Source organism: Phocoena phocoena, chromosome 2 (assembly GCF_963924675.1).
Source record: "Phocoena phocoena chromosome 2, mPhoPho1.1, whole genome shotgun sequence".
Lineage (NCBI taxonomy): Eukaryota > Metazoa > Chordata > Mammalia > Artiodactyla > Phocoenidae > Phocoena > Phocoena phocoena.
Window position 1 is genome coordinate 152,356,654 of NC_089220.1, and position 15,417 is coordinate 152,372,070.

Below are 15,417 nucleotides of genomic sequence, written 5' to 3' on the forward strand. Positions count from 1 at the left end.
TTTGCGGTACGCGGGCCTCTCACTGTTGTGGCCTCTTCCTTTGCGGAGCACAGGCTCCAGATGCTCAGGTTCAGCGGCCATGGCTCATGGGCCCAGCCGCTCCACGGCATGTGGGATCTTCCCGTACTGGGGCACGAACCTGTATTCCCTGCATCGGCAGGCAGGCTCCTAACCACTGCGCCACCAGGGAAGCCTGATAATCGAATTTTAATTGGAGCAAATTAAAAAGTTGTATCAAGATTCTAAGTAAATGGATTGACAAAATACCTGCCTTTTTAAGCTTTCAGAGCAGATTTATTACAGAATAATTTTACATGGGTTTGGGCACCTTCAGTGCCTGTGTTAACATTGAGTTTCTGTACCTGGGCTTCCGTGGGGATTTGCAGGTCCAGGGGTGAGCCTCAGAGGGTCTGTGAGTGTCTGCAGATGCTCATCTTCATCAGAATGAAGACTGGTGGAACGCTGTGGGCCAGAGACTGGTCTGAGCCCTTCACTTGCATTAGCTCAGTTAATTCTCACACGGCCAGGTGAGGTAAGGACCGTGCCACCCATCTTATAGGTGAGAAGACTGAGGATGGAGAAGTACAGAATGGACTGGAGGCACATAGTAAATTGTCCGGCCAAGACTCAGATCTGGACACTCTAGCTGTTTCTCAATGTCTAATACTGTGGATGTATTTATGTATATATATGCACATATGTGTGTGTTTATATGTGTACACATAAAATATATGTTACGTGTGTATGCGTTTTTTTCCTGAGGATGGGGTTCATAAATTTCATCTTATTCTCAAAGAGATACATAAAATCACTACCTTAGAATAAGAAAGTATTTATGTTTAGTCAGGCAGATTTTAATTATTACATATATATTTATACACACACTAGTTTCTTATAAAGTATTTTTGGTTGTGGTAATATATATTAACTTACTTTAGTAATGTCCACTTAGGAATGATTTTCTTGCAAACATGAAAGAGTATTAAGTAGAAAGTAGAATGTTAAAATTAACGATTCCTAACACTTTCTATAGCATATACTTCGAAATATGTTTCCGTCATCTTCTTGAATACTGTACCCATACTTTAAAGGTGCACACACATCCTGTACCACTCCCTATTCTAGGGCAAACTAGGATTATCAAAGTTTTCATTTCACTAAGAGCACAGGCATGGTGAGATTCACGACTATGGCCCAACATTATCAGCCACAGTATGATTGGGAGGGTCATAGAACTGTTCTCAGAGTGAGTGTACCATCAAGAGTTTTCTATGCTTTGTATCTGGCCAGTCGTGTCCTCTTAAAACCAAGTCTCAGCTCCTCCCTGCCAATTGCTCGGGTCAGTGTCTTTCTTTGACTAAGGCAGAGATGTTTTTAACAAGAGATTTGAAACACAGGTCCTGACTTACAACACGACTGCTTCAAAATCTGGCAGGAAATCTGTGGCCGTAGTGTTCCAGAGCTACAGGTGTAGGTCAACTGTATGGTCAATCCACTTTACCATATTCTGAACAAGACCATTCTTCAGCCTTTAAAAAAAAAAAAAAGAAAAGAAACAGCCTTTTTATGAGGTTATCAAAATTGTCCAGAGGTATTTCTGTTACTGTTTATGCTAAATCCTTTCTGGTACTGTTTAAATCAGTCCTTTTAGTTGAGTTTATTAATGCAAGCTGCACTGTGTTTTCTACTGCTTTGTTGAATAGGGAGGTATTAAAATGAGAGAGAGATTATGTCCAATTATAAGCTAAGAAGACAGCTAAGGGGTAAGGGACTTTTATTTAACAGGATAGAGATTGATACCTCGGGAAAGCTGCTTATCAGTGTATTCTGAGTACAAGAGATAATAATTAGTGTTTCCTCATGGGAACATTCCAGAGGACAGTGCATTTATAGTCTAATTGAAAGCTGGTGTTTAAAATAAGTTATTCTTTGCTTTAAAGATTATCTTTTAATCTTACTAAAAATAATTTAAATTAATTGAGCACTTTTTCCTCTACTGCTGCATTTCTGAAGTAAGTGATGCTATTTAGCAAACAGTCTGCATTTTCAAGTCTTTAAATTGCCAGTGGTCTAGCCACTTTTCTTCCCAAAAGTCCATTAAAAAAAAAAAAAAAAAAAAGGCTGTGCAACTAAGAAAGTTTTGGAGTTCTCATGTGTGTGTATTTAGATAAAACAAATTCCTATTTGGGGGGTATTTTAAGCCTAAGAAGAGAGGGATTTGCTTGATCTCTACCCTATGAAGATTCAAAGGAACAGAGCAAACTAAAATTGATCTTTGTTCTGTTCTTCACATATGTAAATGCTTGAAAAAAAGATCTATTTGGCTCTTGATTTTTTTAATTAATTTATTTCTTTTGCTTTTATCGTTTCAGATAATTGGGGGGAAAGCCGAACAAGAGTCATCAGATAAACTAGAGACCTCTAATCTGGTGCTTTCTAGCATTGGAAGTACCCAAACTAATGGATCTCCTATTCCTGCTGAAGATAAAACCTTTGAGCCACTTGATGGCACACAGGTGACATCTTATAATGATACTGTCACACAGTCCACATTCGCCAGGACTTACGATGGGATCAGCAATCCGTCAGTGATTTTTCAAAAGTCTGTGTACAGCACCCTTGAAAGCAAAGTTGATGTTTTTCATGCAAAAATGCAAACAAAAACAGGTGCTTTGCAGGGCCTTATCCGGCATAGCAGCTCTATAAACAAAGAATGTCAGTCATCGTTGGAAGGGGAGGATGATACGGAGTATGTAGTGATTAATCTGGAACCAGTTACATTCACTTTTGAAAAAAATGCCTATGCACCAATACAGACAGAAGTTGTAAACAGAGCTGATAAACCTACACCCTTTAATGTGGAGTTGATTAAACAAGTATCACCTGCTACAAGCCTTAGACATCCTGTGTCCGCATTTGAAAAGACACAGTGTCTTAGGGATGTTCCCTCTCTGGCAATGTCAGGACAACAAGGCACTAAGTACCTTTGTGCCTCCTCAGTAAGTAGAGAGATACTTGCTAAAGAAATGTGTTCATTACAGAAAGGGCAGGCTGTTGCAGGCTCACCATCGCCGTCTAATAATTCCCTTGTAACAGAGGCATTATCACTAGTTAAAAGTTCTAGTTATTTGTTACCCAGAGAAGAAATGAAGCGCTCTCAAGAATGTTTTCTGTCGACTCAGAGTCTCTTTAGCATCTCTTCGGAAGAGACTGTAGAGTCGTCCCAGCTTGAAGAAGTATTCTCATCGTCAGCCTCTGATCCCTTGGAAGAAAAAGATTCACTTGACTGCATCCCATCAATGAGGAATGCTTCGGATGGCTCTTCAGAACTAAAGAATGACAAGAGTGGTCTAAACAGTGAAAATATGAGTTTTGAAACATGTAATTCTGCATTTACCAAACAAACCAGCCTATCTGTGAATAGAGAGGAAGTCAGCCTCCAGTTATCAGAGGAGGATTCTGACCTTGACCTCACTCTCACCATATCACCGCCCACGAGTCCCTGGGAAGAAGCATCCGCTGGTGAAATGGAGCAGCTGCAGGAGGCCCCGTTCCCCTGCTTAGAGCTTCAGGAGACAGCGGAAGAAATAATTGAGCCTGAAGAGGTGCCTGCTGTGAACTCTGCTGCTCACACGTCAATGAAACCACGAGAAAGTGAGAGAAAAGGTGATAACTTACAGACAGTGGCTTTCATACTTTCGAAAGAAACCTGTGCCCTTGAGGTTGCAGAGGAAGTTCATGTTGGTTCAGACTTCTCCTTCAGTTCTTTAATTGAAGAAGTGTCACCAGCTTCTAGCCCTGACTGCCAGGTACCAGGTGAAGAAGCAAAGCCAGCTTGGCCTGTATCTCCAAGTAGTTTTAAACTCTGTGATGCACACTGTGAGAAAACTGACAGATCCTCCCAGGTTGAAGCAGTAGATTTGGCCATAACAGAAAAAGAAAATTCTTTTGTTGGTCCCACCCATCCAGTGGGACAAGATAACTTAACTCAGATACAGCAAATGCAGCTTTCTGCTGAAATGCCTCTAATACTAAAAAATCACCCAGGAAGAAAAGATAGATTTTTAACCCTTCCTGGTGAGGTCACTGAGGATATTGTCCCAAGTGAGTGTGGTGAGGGTTACTCTTTCTCAGAAAAGGTGCCACACCATGATGCAGAGTTAAACCAGCCTGCCTCAGCTGCCACATGCAGAGATTCTCTAGAAAACCTGGTAACATCAAGAAATCCACTGCAACCAATGAGTGTAGAGAACAGAAATCCCCACCTAAGTCATCTTGTCGTGGAGACCAGTGAGCCTCCGTTTAGCCCTCAGAAGATCCTTGAAAATAAGTCTTTTGCTGACACGTTTGTTTCTACAACCACACCAGGTGGTGTGAATGTGTCATTAAAACAGCAGACCAGCTCTAAGAGCCTTACGGAAAATGACTCGAGCATTGATTTGCAAACAAACGAACTCTGTTACATCCTGGTTAAGTCCTTGTGCCTTGACCCAGTTGCCGGAGCTGAGGCTGTGCCGGCCCGCGGGTACCTGGAGCTCCCCAAGCCCACCCTCTTCTCGGGAGAGGCCACCCTAACCCACAGGGCAGGACCCAGCGATGCAGGGATGGAGTTTGAAACACAGGAAATGATCGTCAGAATGGCCAGTCTGCTCAAGAATAATGAAACTGGAGCTGAGTTATGTGAAACAGCTATAGATGTAGGAGGTGTCGGCTCTCAGCTGCATATCACCTCTTCAGAAGGCAGACACAAACCGGCCCACATGCTGCAAGATGGGTCACCGTGTGCAGCAAGAGCTCTGCTGAATGGTGGGCTTTTCCCCGTCTATTTACATGCTGATTCTTACCAGAGTACAGCCGCAACAGGTGAAACTATCGATACAGAGCCTTCTTCCTTTGTTCCCAAATCTTGTGCCCCTCTTGTTTGTGGGCTCTTTGAAGAGCAGGTGGAAGATAAGAGTGCTGATGAGGGGCAGAGGGCTGAGTGGGGCTCTGTGACCCGAGGTGGAGGCCTGGATATCAGTGTGAACTCTGACATCCATTATGAACCACTTTCTGGAGACTCGGATCAAGACTCTTTTGGTGAGTGTGGAAACCCCAGATTAGATACGGAAGAGTCCTGTACTTTGCGATACGGTCACACCGAGAAAAAACAACGTACTTCTAAAGATGGTTTTGACTCTTTCCTGAACCTAAACAATAGTGATTATGATGACAGGGGCTACTCGAGCCAGGTTCCAGGGCTGGAGACGGGCATTCCTCCCAGAAGCCGGCACGTGGGATTAAAGAAGGAAGATAAGTGTGTGCCCTCTTATGTCCAAATCCGAGATCTCCGTGGGATCCCCAGGACCTACGCTAACTTCACTGTCACTAAAGAGCTGAGAGACACCACGAGAACCCTGCATAGCCTGTGCAGGCACCCCGGCCTCACGGCCAAGGGCGGCTTGCTCAGCTCCTGGACAGACACTTGGCAGGTGGCAGACGACCTCACCCAGAACACTTTAGATCTGGAGTATCTGCGTTTTGCACATAAACTAAAGCAAATTGTGAAGACGGGAGTTGTTCCGTGTTCCGCCCCTTCCACCGCCGTCTTTCCTAAGGAGCCCCCTCTCCAGGGCGCCATGGGGGCTTTCCCTGCGACAAAAGTGCCCGAGTCCCCAGGGCTGCCTCCTTCCTCCCGTAGCAGGAGTCCCCTCATGGTGACAGTAGTGCACTCAGGCCCCAGACACCAGGGTCAGCAGGCGAGAAGGCAGACACCCAGCTGTGTGGGCCGTTCCTCCTCCTCCTGGAAGGAGAGGTGTAGCCACGATAGAAATCATCTCCCAAACTCTGAACGAAATTCAACTGTTTCATACCACCTCAACAAACTGAAATATAACAGTACATTGAAAGAGTCCCGGAATGACATTTCCCTCATTCTCAACGAATACGCCGAATTCAACAAGGTGATGAACAGCCACCCGGTCATCTTCCAGGAGAAAGAGCCACACGCTGCTTCTGGAGAAGCCGAACCCCGAGAGTTGTGTCCCTCCATCCCTCGGCCAGCCTCCTACGATGACGTGGTTGCAGACCTGTGCACCAGTCTGCACATCAAATTGGAGAGGGTTGTGAAGGAGGCTTGTACCAGGACCTTCCTCTTCCACCTCGTGGAGACAGAGGACAAGTCATTCTTTGTAAGAACAAAGGTAAAGTGCCAGATTTTCCTTAACAGTCTATATTATTTTGATTGCTGTCTAAGTTTTTTGTAAGTAATACAGGATTCTCAGCTTCAGAAAGAAGCCATTGATACGAAGTGGTGTTTCAGCTTCTCAGCTCAGTCTTTCCCTGCAGACTAAAGGTTTGGCCACAGGGATCTGCCGTTTGTACTATATTTGAAGATTTGTATGATTACCCAGGATTAGTGCAGTGAGTTCTTTTCATAAAACAGTCCAGTGGAGGCGTATTCAATTGTACACACAAGCACAGGCCAAAGGTTAAGATTCAGCTTTAAAAAAAAACTTACCTGTGTACCTCCACTAGTGTGGAGAGTGAGGGAGATCCAGGGTCCTTCTTAGGTGTGCGTGTTGGAGCCCCACGTGCGCAGGTGAGGGGAATGTTGCCTCTCCTGATCCTCTCGGTCTAACGGGACGTGAGAAACATGGTAAAATAACTGTGCAGCTGTGGCAGGTGTGGCGGAGCAGGTGCGAAGATGTCATTCTGAGGGTGGCAGACCTGGTCAGGGGCCCAGGGACTTTCTCCTTCAGGAGAGGACGCCGGCCTCTCACCAGGTGTGGACGGGTAGACCAGTAAGGGTTCGGGTCCCGATGCCCGATGAGATTTGTTTCAGGTCCACGCGTGTCAGCCCTCGTGCTGAGTCCTGGGTTAAGTCAGGGTGGCTGCCCCGGGATGACGTGTCCCAGGAGACCCCTGCCAGCGCCAAGCTGCTGAGGAGCACAGAGCGCCTGCAGATGTTTGCAACATCTGGGCTGAGTGACGAGCGTGACGGTCGCCATGATGGGTGCGCGGCGTGTAGATGCCAGGGCCGCTGCGGAGGAGCGAAAGGCCCCAGACTGCGCCTTGCGCCTCCTGGCAAGTCCTGCCCCGCATCGGTCAGTGTGGACGTCGCGGTCATCAGGCACCTGCGGGCCGAGGCTCAGCGCTGCCCCGGGGGGGAAGCACGGGGCCTAAGGAGGCTTCCTGAAGGGTGGGGGGCGGTCGGGGGCACGGCGATCACCGTCAGGGGTAAAAGGGCCACGTGGACGTCACGCGGGGGCACTTGGACTCTCCTGAGGTCCCTGCAGAGCACCGAGAAATGTTTCTGAAAGATGAGGAGCAGCACGTTTGCACTTGACAGAGTGGTCCCTCCACCACAGCACGGAGAGTGGATTAGAAAAGCGAGGCAACCGGCCTCAACGCGAGGCTTCCCCGTGTCGCCCGAGTCAGCAGTACGTTCTCCTGTGAGGCGGCTGATGGCTCCTGTTTTGTATCATTTAATATGATTTTTAGTGTTTTCCAAATTTGTGGAATCAAGGATCCTCTTGTTGTCCAACGTTCTTCACAAATGGCTGCCACATCTGGTCTGCCCTCCGCCCGCCCCCCTCCCCATTGTCTTTGTTGCAATTTCTGTGCCATTTTGGTAAGATTTTAGTTGAAAAAATAAAGCATTAAGTGGCCTTCAGTCTTTGGAAGGTGATTAGCCTCCAAAAGTAACCTGGAAATTATTTATTTATTTTAACCTTGAATTAAAGTTGATTTTCTCTGGCTGAGTAGACACGCCACACCCTGACCTGCGCTGAAATAAGTCAGGGATCAACTGAGCACCATGGCCATGTCCTTGTTTTACCACATTGAGCAAAATACTTGATTTCTTTTTGCTTCCATCTCAAAAGCAACAATGCACTATCTTAGTTCTCATGTCTTTTACAGAGCACAGGTGACACTGGTTTTCATAAGGAGGCAGTCACAGTGATGTTTATCGAAGTAACACTTGTAGATAACATGCTTGTTTCGGTAGTGACTGTATCATTTCATGGTACTTCTAGATAACATGCTTGTTTCGGTAGTGACTGTATCATTTCATGGTAATATTTTATCACGTGGCCACTATTTACAACAGAAAATAACATCGTGTGCACCTTGAAAACAACTTCAAGTGAGAGAGGACATAGTATAAAGTACATTTGAGAATAAAGTGTGATCAAGAGCAAAGTGTTTTTAAAAAGCTCAGAAAGCTATGGTGGAGAATCTGTCTGTCCTGGAGCATTCACCAGTGATGGGGTGTCAGGCCCTGTTTACTCATAAGGTGATTCAGGGTGTGACAGGATGGCCCAGAATTCCACAGGAGCTGATGAAAAGGTTGAACCTATCAGAAACTGTATTAATTCAAATCGTTCATTAGTAAAATAGGTGAGGATTTATAAGGATTTATATTTAGATATTTTAAGGAGCTCTTTGTTCAAAGATATCTTGTCTGTAGGAATGTCTTTTGAAGATACATCACCATACTTTTTTTCTCATTTTGTTTTTAAATTTTTATTGGAGTATAGTTGATTCATTATGTTGTGTTAGCATTGCCATATATTTTGAGTGAAAACTTGAAGTCAAAATTTGAGTTGTCTTGAGATCTGGCGGGGAGACTGACCAAAGTAACACCTTATTTTAGAAAGGAAATGACAAGTGATGGTGTTTTTGGTAAACCTCCAGAATCCTTCAGACAGAAACAATGTCAAAATCACAAAGGAGGACAAGGTTAAGGTTAACTTCTTAACCTTAGGTTAACTCCTAAAGGTTAACTTCTTTAACTACACGAACTTATCCTCCCAGTGAGGCTTATTGCAGAACTGCTCTGTGGAACACAGCCGCACCCCATAACCAGGCACAGTGTAACACCCGGCTCCCGCCACTCTTCAAAGCCTGGGTCCAAGCCACTGCCAGCTTCCAGAATCCGTCCTTGTTATCGATACTCAAAGTAATGCATAGGCATCATGGGTATTGTCAAAAGTCGTAGAAACATTTTGACTGGAGATGGCATTTTTAAAGTAAATATCTGCCTTCCCAAGGTAACTCCCTTGAATAGGGTGAGGTTCATGTATGTATATTAGTCTGAGGTTTCAGAAGAATCCACCTTTGATACTTTATGAACATGAAAGATTCATTATAAAGTGCTTTGCCTTTGAAATAAACTTCTAAGTCCAGTTGTCAGTGATACCCAGGAGTCATTTTATATGTGAAAGCTGACATCTAGTAATAAGATAAACTGCCATTTATGTTGCCTTATTAGAACGTAATTTAGTAAACAGGATGTGGTCTTTGATATTTTTAGTAAACTGTAAAAGTAGTTCTGTGCAAGTATCCGTTTTTAAATCATGTCTATTTGTAAATCTTTCAGCATATTCTAAGGAAAGGAGGCTACACAGAAATTGAACCTCAGCATTTCTGTCAAGCATTTTACAGGGAGAAGGATATGCTCATAGTCATCATCAGAAATGAAGATATATCGTCACATTTGCATCAGGTAGGTTTGGAAGTAACTTTCTTACAGAGAAATGTATTCTGGGCATTTTATGGTATTCTATAATTATCAGGCTCATCACTGCCTTTTTATTTAGGGAAGAAGTTAAAGCACAATACCATTGAATCTAAAGATAATGGGGTTGAGATACTGTACTGCTGATACTAACGTTGTAATTTACCAAGGTATTTATAAGGCAAATTATGTCTCAGAGTTAAGAACATTTTCATAGTAACTAAAGGAGAACTTCGATGAAGAGACTGGTAAAATTTTCTCACCTGAGATATAAATCTACACTTGTTGGTGTCTAACAGTAATAAATCTTGCTTTAAAAGGACTTTTGAAAATTTTCTTAACTCTGTTTTTTACCATATTTACCTATCAGTTAAATAAAAGTAATTGCTTATCCCAAAAAGCTCTGACATCGAGGCTTAGCCTGGGCTTATGGTCCTGCCTCAGGAGGCAGGAACTGAACCCACAGCACGGACGCCACGTGAAGCGGGAGACTAGGGTGGTGGTGAGCTTGCCACCTGCCTGATTACAGGTCCCAAACCTCAGGTGTTCTCCTCTCATTCCGTCTTCCACCTTTGGAGTTGAGAGACCACTTTGTAACTAATCTTAATGAGTTTGCAGCATTGCTGATGGAGTTAAAAGTCGTTATTAACTGACAGAATTACCAGTCAGTCGTCAAGGTTAAAGGTATTTCCAGCTGTTCCTGAGTTTGGACACCCTTGGATAGAAGTGACAAAACTGACCCAATGAACCTGTCTTCACCGGGGTACCTTTTTATGTTTCAGATTCCTTCTCTGCTGAAGCTGAAGCACTTGCCCAGTGTCATCTTTGCCGGAATCGACAGCCCTGAAGACGTCCTCAGTTACACCTACCAAGAGCTGTTCCAGACAGGAGGCTTTGTGGTGTCAGATGACAGAATACTAGAATCTTTAACATTAGGTTTGTCTCTCATTTTCCTTTCATATCTAGTCAAATCAATTTCTCCTTGCCCAGTGATTCAAATATTATTTCATCAAAAAGAAATCAGTAGTAACTCAATATGTCACCATCTGTTGAGGGCTTAATTTCTGTCATATGCTGTGCTAAATAAGCACTTTGCTCTTGACCTCTTTTGTATTAAAACCACTCCGTAATGTGGCTAAACTACTCATACACATTTCAGAGTTTGTTATATTCAATTCTTCCCTTTGCCAAATCAAATCAGCTACATATTTGTTTAAAATCAGCCCTCTTTCCTCCATTTCTGTTGCCATCACCCCTACCATTTTGTCGGTATCATGGAAATCTAAAAAATGGCTACTGGAAGTCTTCTCAGTTATCTGCTTTTAAACACTCATATATAAATAGTTTCTCTCGGGGCAATGAATTTGACGTCAAAGAATGTTAGAGCACAGGGCAGACACTTTATGTACAATCAAAACCTGCCCAGCTCTGATAGCACATTAGAAGTAAACATGGATACCACTTCTCCATTGAAGAGGAGGACGACGTACCTTAACAAGCATGAATGTTGCATATAAAGTGGAGATGAAAATATTTGTAGATTCTGTATTTAGAAGCCTAGACCTATCTTATCTCTGTTGCAACAGGACCTGTTCAGCTTGCAACAGGACCCCACTTTCGTTCCATCCATAGATTTATACACACTCAGAGCTTTTAACTGCTAATGACTGCAGTGCTCTTCTCTCCTGCTAGTATGAGAAGGTGGGGCTGGGTTGAGGGACCACGGGTTAAAGAGCAGCACAGCATCCTTCCTGCCCAGCTACAGGAGTGGCAGTGATGGTCAACACTCAAACATGGGGCCTTATTCTCACAAATAATCATCCCTGGGCTTTGACTAGACAAGCCAAAAATCCTAAAATACATCTTCTCTTGTCAAACTTGTTCATTCTGTAGTACAACTGAAGGAAATTATCAAAATCCTGGAGAAACTAAATGAAAATGGAAGATGGAAATGGTTGCTTCACTACAGGGAAACTAAAAAGCTAAAAGAAGATGTGAGGTGAGACCTTTATGGAATTTGAGGCCTGGGTGTGGGGGAGGGTGGAGACACCCGGGTTCACCCAGAAAGGCTCCCTGAGCTCTGGACCAGTGTCATCCACGTGTTGCCAGAAGGTCACTTTGCAAGAACATAAATCGTCTATGTCACTGAAGGCAGTGTTTAGGTCTGTGGACTGTTTTTCGGGTTTTGTTTTTATAGCAAGGCTTTCAGTGCAGGAAGCTGTGTTGTGACCATAATCCAGGGTCTGAGTTGCCTTCTCCAGACCAACAGTGACCAAGTCAGACACACACAGGAATCCTAAAATGTAAAAAGAATAAATTCACCTATGGGTTTTTGGACATTTATTCATAAATTAGGTTGCTCCAGTTATAAGGACAGAAAAATTGAGACCAGCGTGTAGCCTTAATTTAACTCTTAAATAATAGACTAGAAACAGGCAGACTCCCTTAAATGAAGAGACTTGGGGCCTGCGGGAGGCCCTTCCGTATCAAAGATGGGCCTGCAGGTTGTAATGAGACGAGAAAAGGAGTGTGGGAATGCAGAGGTGGACTGGGGGAGTCTATAGATGGGACGGGTCATCTGTCACAGGACTGTCCTAATAAGTTCACACATAGGAAGCAGACAGTACAAACCCACTTTAATGATGTGGAAGTTGAGGCACAGAGGATGCCAGACCTGACCCAGGCAGACAAGGAGGAAGTCAGGAAGCTGGGCTTTGACCCGGAATGTTCGTCTCCAACCTGACAGTTACCTTCTGTTTGACCGCACTGCTTTCTCCGAGGAAGACAACTGAAATTGTGGATGTGCACGGGATCTCGAAAGATGGCCGAGAATAGCAGTTGGGGAAAGGCTTGCACTTAGGAGAGGAACTTGTACAGGAGGAAAAGAGGGAGCGGAACTGAGAGCTGAGACTGTCAGGGAGGAAGGGGCTCCAAGGGGCCCTCACAGGGCTTAGTTAACACAGCACTTCAGAGGGAAGGTTCAACTTCAGGAGTAAGTACAGAAGCAGATGAAAGCTGAGGTGGCAGAGCACACCTGTTAAGATCCGTCAGTGTAAATTAATTCAGCATGCATAGGACTTTGCGTAAACAGAGACACTTATGTCACTGGAATCTCTTCACATCAGGCCAGTCTCGAATAGTGAGAACTTTTCAGAAACTTATCATATCCTTTTGCCCTTGGAGGTGGGGAGAATTTGTCCAAAACTAAAACAAAACAGAACAAAAACCATGCGTGGTAATCAGTAGCTATAAAACCATCCTCTAATTCATCTCTAGGCAGATACAGGACTAAATAGATACATAATTTTTTAAATATGCAAAATAATGCCACACATAGCATAAAATAGTAACTAGAAGCATATAAAAAATTTCTGTTCACAGTGATAAACTATGTACAGTATGATGCCAGGCATATAAATTTACACATATAAAGGATAAAACCTGGAAGGAAGTTCATCGTGATGCAGTTCATGGTGTGACTAGAGCTTTGGAAATACGCAGGCTTTGGGTTTTCTCCAGCAAGCAGGAGCGAGGGTGTGAGTACTGGAGGGGGCTGCAGGATGGAACACTTTCCTCTAAAAGGAAGAATAAAAGGTAGAAACAAGATTTAAAGTGAGGTGAGAAAATTCTAGCTGTTAGATGATCTTAATGAAGTTGGTGACTATCTAACCAAAAAGAAGTAGAGTGGTTTTGGAGAGCCAAAGCACGGGAAGCACTGTTGTATGAGACAGGAAGGGGCCGGCTGGGAATGAGTGGGAGGCTGCCAGCCACATGGCTGGAAGCAGTGTTCGATGGCCATGCGCTGTCCTTCCTGACGGGATGAGGAGTAAGTACACTCGGAATGTTTTGAGGGAATTCGACAGGATGGTGACGTCTGGGAAGCCAAGTGTGTCGTACAAAAGAACACAGAAGGGAAAAGGAGTTTGACTAAGTATAGTGAAGGCCAGAAAACGTCCAGGAATAAAGCAACTGAAAATTAAGATACAGAAAATCTTTCACAAACTTAGACTTATCTAAATTTAACATTTTTGTGTCTTTTTCAGAGTGGATTCAATTGCATATAAAAAGAACTTAATATTGAAATCGTATCAGAGTGCAAATATCTTTGAGCTGCTTCATTATCACCAGTGTGACTCGCGATCATCAACAAAAGCTGAGCACCTGAAATGTCTGCTAAACCTGCAAATTCAGCACGTCCACGCGAGGTTTGCCGTCTTCCTTACAGGTAAATTCATAGCCTTAGTTCTAATTTTCATCAACCAGTTAACGCCCAGTAGGTCCACTCTAGAAACGTCCTTCCATCCAAGTGGAGTCATTGGCGGCCAGGAATAAACACACACGAGGCTGGGGCAGCAGGTATTGTGGGTTTTGTCCTGTTAATAGAAAAAAAAAAAAACCTGTACTAGATCTGTTAAGTGTAACCATCTAAGCTTTTAAAAAAGTGCCCATCAGTGGTTTCAGCTCCCTCCCTCCCACCACCGCCCATGGAGGCGGCTGCTCCCAGAGCTCCAACCTCATTCCTCACTTGAAACAGGCTCGCTTTTTCCTTCACGTGTATGAGTCTTTTTTTTTCAATAAAAGGGATTTTGCTACTTTTAAAATGTATTAATGAATTTTTTCACCAAAAAAGCTTATTTTTCTTTTTACAGAAAAGCCTGTTGTCTCCAGAGATGTCTTTGAAAACAGTGGCATCCTTGTTACAGATGTAAATGACTTTATGGAAAATATACAGAAAGTAGCAGCTCCATTCAGGAGTAGCTACTGGTAAGAACACTTGTGACTCTCTCCCACGTTAGCTGGAACTGACAGCAGATGCTGACATCTGTGTCTGCGGGAAACCAGTTGCTCAAAAACTTTTGTACCTTATACGTCATGCTGTAAATTTTAAGTTTTGTTTATTTAGGGGTGCTGCTAGTTTGGCATAAATGGGACTTTCTCAAGTATCACTAATGAAATAACTAACCTCCATTCTATGAGTGTTTTCACCTGCAGTCCATCTGCTGCCAGGACGGAAGACAATGTAGCCTACATGCATAGACATTTTCCCAGTAGGTAGCATCCTATTTATGGAATAGTTCTTGGTTATTTTATTTTAAAGACGGAATTATCAATTTTGTATTTGTCCAGGTGATTTAACTACAGCTTACCTAGACATCGGTGATGCCAACAACAAATGAGTATTTTCCCTTTTCTTTGAAAACCTTTGATTTATATGAGAAGACTGTTCTGTGTATCTCAGTGTTCTACAACTTGGGGGAACATTTTTCTTCGTGTTTTACACATTGCCAGAATGTCTGACTTTGTTGTCTGGCTTTGTTCACAGCAGCACTGTAGTTTTCCATTAGTTTTGGGTTACAGTGTTCGATATTATTGTTTTAAATTATTCTCATTTTAAGCAGAATAGCTTCAAAGCTATTCATTGAAATTAATGATAAAAATAAGAATTTTACAAGTGTACTCAATTGTAGCAAAACTAAGTATTTTAACCAGTAGCTTTGTTTTTGCACGTTAAGGTCAGAAATGCACATGTAATGCATGTTGTAGTCTGTTTTAAAGGTTTTACCACCTGTGTAAAAACTAACATCTTCAATGGTTTTATCTGCTGTTATTCATGCTACACTACATAAACATTTTTTTCCTAAATGGTACAAATTTATAAACTGTCATTTTCACTTACTCAGTTTTTATAAACAGCGTACTACAAAAATCAACCCTCTGAGGAAGAAATAATCATTTATTTGTATTAGAAATAATTTCTACACCAATCTTTAAAACTCAAAACCAAGCAAAAACATTGGTAAGATACATAGTATCTATTTGGAACAAAGGTTTTTTTACCTAATTTGTTTCATTTTAATAAAGACAACTAAACATCATTCAACTGCTTCTGCAGTGATTTTATAGCAAATATTAAA

At 43.0% G+C, this 15,417-nt stretch overlaps 1 protein-coding gene across 1 annotated transcript in view; it reads left to right on the forward strand.

Annotated features, from left to right (window-relative positions):
- The window catches only part of TASOR2 (transcription activation suppressor family member 2), a 49,756-nt gene extending 35,486 nt beyond the window's left edge, over window positions 1-14,270 (forward strand). Inside the window, exons 18-23 of the mRNA XM_065871787.1 lie at window positions 2,373-6,182; window positions 9,365-9,490; window positions 10,285-10,438; window positions 11,396-11,501; window positions 13,546-13,727; window positions 14,152-14,270. Coding sequence (XP_065727859.1) covers window positions 2,373-6,182; window positions 9,365-9,490; window positions 10,285-10,438; window positions 11,396-11,501; window positions 13,546-13,727; window positions 14,152-14,270 — 4,497 coding nt within the window. The remainder of the gene's footprint in view (window positions 1-2,372; window positions 6,183-9,364; window positions 9,491-10,284; window positions 10,439-11,395; window positions 11,502-13,545; window positions 13,728-14,151) is intronic.
- The last annotated feature ends 1,147 nt before the right edge of the window (window positions 14,271-15,417 follow it).